Here is a 1,973-nt window from a genome sequence, read left to right on the forward strand (position 1 = left end):
AAAAAAAAAAAAAAAAGGTTTAACAAGACACCATGCAGAGCTGAGCTGGGTGAGACCTGGTGTCTCTGCTGAGGTCCCAACCAAGGCCTACAGAGCCAGAAGTGCAGCCCAACTTGCCCCTGCCAGTGCACGGATGAGCCCGCCCAGGCCACAGCAGCATTCAACAGTCCCACAGCTGCACGAGGCAACAAATGGGTGTTGTTTGAAGCCACTAGTTTTAGATGTTTGTCACAGAGAAACAGCTAACGGATATAACTGTGATATGAAATTTACACCGGGCCTTGTATAAATCATGTTACTATTAAAATAATTAGAATCACTTACCTAAAAATCTACGGAGTTTCATCATATCTAAATGGAAGTACTCAATTAATCCATGAAGATTAAATAAATGAAAGGTTAAGCTTACTAGACTATTTCCTAGAAAGAAAGAAGAGATAGTCCATTAGTAGGAAATGCAAGTTAACATGGTTACATTATGCTGTCAAATATGGGTGGTGACTATAAAGCATGGAAAAGAGACTGCTAAGTCCTACTTTGGTCTATATACAATTTTCATATTCTTATTTTGCCAGTTATGAACTTTAATGTCACATCTTCGTTTCATTCTAAGAAAAAAATGAGAATGAGTTTTTTTGGTACATTTTTCTACAGCCAAAGAGCTGGAAGATAAATATTTTCAAATGGATTAATTTTTTTAAAAGGCATGAAAATAATTGGGACAGTAAGAAACGTTGAAAACTGAATAAGTTAACTGAATAAGTTAACTCAGCTTTCTGAAGTCCCTAAAACTCAGCTGCACTTAACCTCTTCTCCTGACACCCCTCTACTATCTTGCTTTCACCAAAAAGAGCTGTCCCAGAGGAGACTGCCTCGGCTGCAAAGCCTTGTTAGACGGAGGTTGTGTTTATCCCATTTATACGGGGCCAGGAGAAGTGACCAGTGACCTCCTCAAGATCCTCAGGATGAAAACTGCGAACTCAACCACCTGCCTCTTCCATAACTGCAGGGACAATCTGAGAGTTGCTGGGGGCAAGGAAGGCAGAATCACAGACGCAGTAGACCTCTTTCACTATAAACTCATGGTCAAGACTGCCCCCAAATCTTGTTATGTCTTTCAAGTAAAATGGTTCTTCCACTTTTTGAAATGTCTATTTCCAAGCATTTTCTGCTCTTCTCAAACTTTGCACATACTGGCTTCCCATCCACTCCCTCATCTCCACAGCTTCATCCATTATAGAAAAAATACAAGCCCTGAAGTTCCCCTTTTCTTTCAAAAGCCAAGCCATGCACACCTCTTCAGAGACCGTCCTTGGCCATCAGATGCATCCCCACCCACAGCAACTGATCAATCTCCCTCGCTTTTCTATATTGTCCCAACAAGCATCAGCTCTCAGACATCACTAGATTCACTTATCTAGGAAATAACCAAGAATTTCCACCTGTCCTGTTCACTCCAATTTCACCCTCTCCATCTTCCTACACAAACGAATTTTCTGAAACAGCTGTCACATGGAACAGGACACTCCTTTGTCAATGTCAACTAGAGTTACACCAAGTACAGGAATTAAATTAGAAAAAACCCACCATTTTTATGCTTCATTTTCTCTTCCATGATATACCTCTTCATTTTTTATACCAGATGCTACATGTCTCAAAGTTTTACAACCAACTTCCATAAAACACATACAGTATGTTATTTTTTTTTCTTTCTTTTTTTTTTTTTGAGACAGAGCTGTCCCCCTAGGTAGAGGGTAGAGTGCTGTGGCATCACAGCTCACAGCAACTTCCAACTCCTGAGCTCAAGCAAGTCTTCTGCCACAGCCTCCCAAGTAGCTGGGACCACAGGCGCTGCCACAATACCTGGCTATATTTTGGTTGCAGTCGTCATTGTTGTTTGGCAGGCCCGGGCTGGGTTCGAACCTGCCACCTTTGGTGTATGTGGCTGGCGCCTTAGCCACTTGAGCCACAGG

The 1,973-nt window shown here is 41.8% G+C and overlaps 1 protein-coding gene across 1 annotated transcript in view; it reads right to left on the bottom strand.

Moving 5' to 3' along the window:
- The window catches only part of PDE7A (phosphodiesterase 7A), a 61,872-nt gene that overhangs the window by 17,120 nt on the left and 42,779 nt on the right, over nucleotides 1-1,973 (bottom strand). Inside the window, exon 6 of the mRNA XM_023517558.1 lies at nucleotides 325-420. Coding sequence (XP_023373326.1) covers nucleotides 325-420 — 96 coding nt within the window. The remainder of the gene's footprint in view (nucleotides 1-324; nucleotides 421-1,973) is intronic.

This window comes from Otolemur garnettii, unplaced genomic scaffold (genome assembly GCF_000181295.1).
Source record: "Otolemur garnettii isolate 467f Iridium unplaced genomic scaffold, OtoGar3 scaffold00113, whole genome shotgun sequence".
In the NCBI taxonomy this organism is placed as follows: domain Eukaryota; kingdom Metazoa; phylum Chordata; class Mammalia; order Primates; family Galagidae; genus Otolemur; species Otolemur garnettii.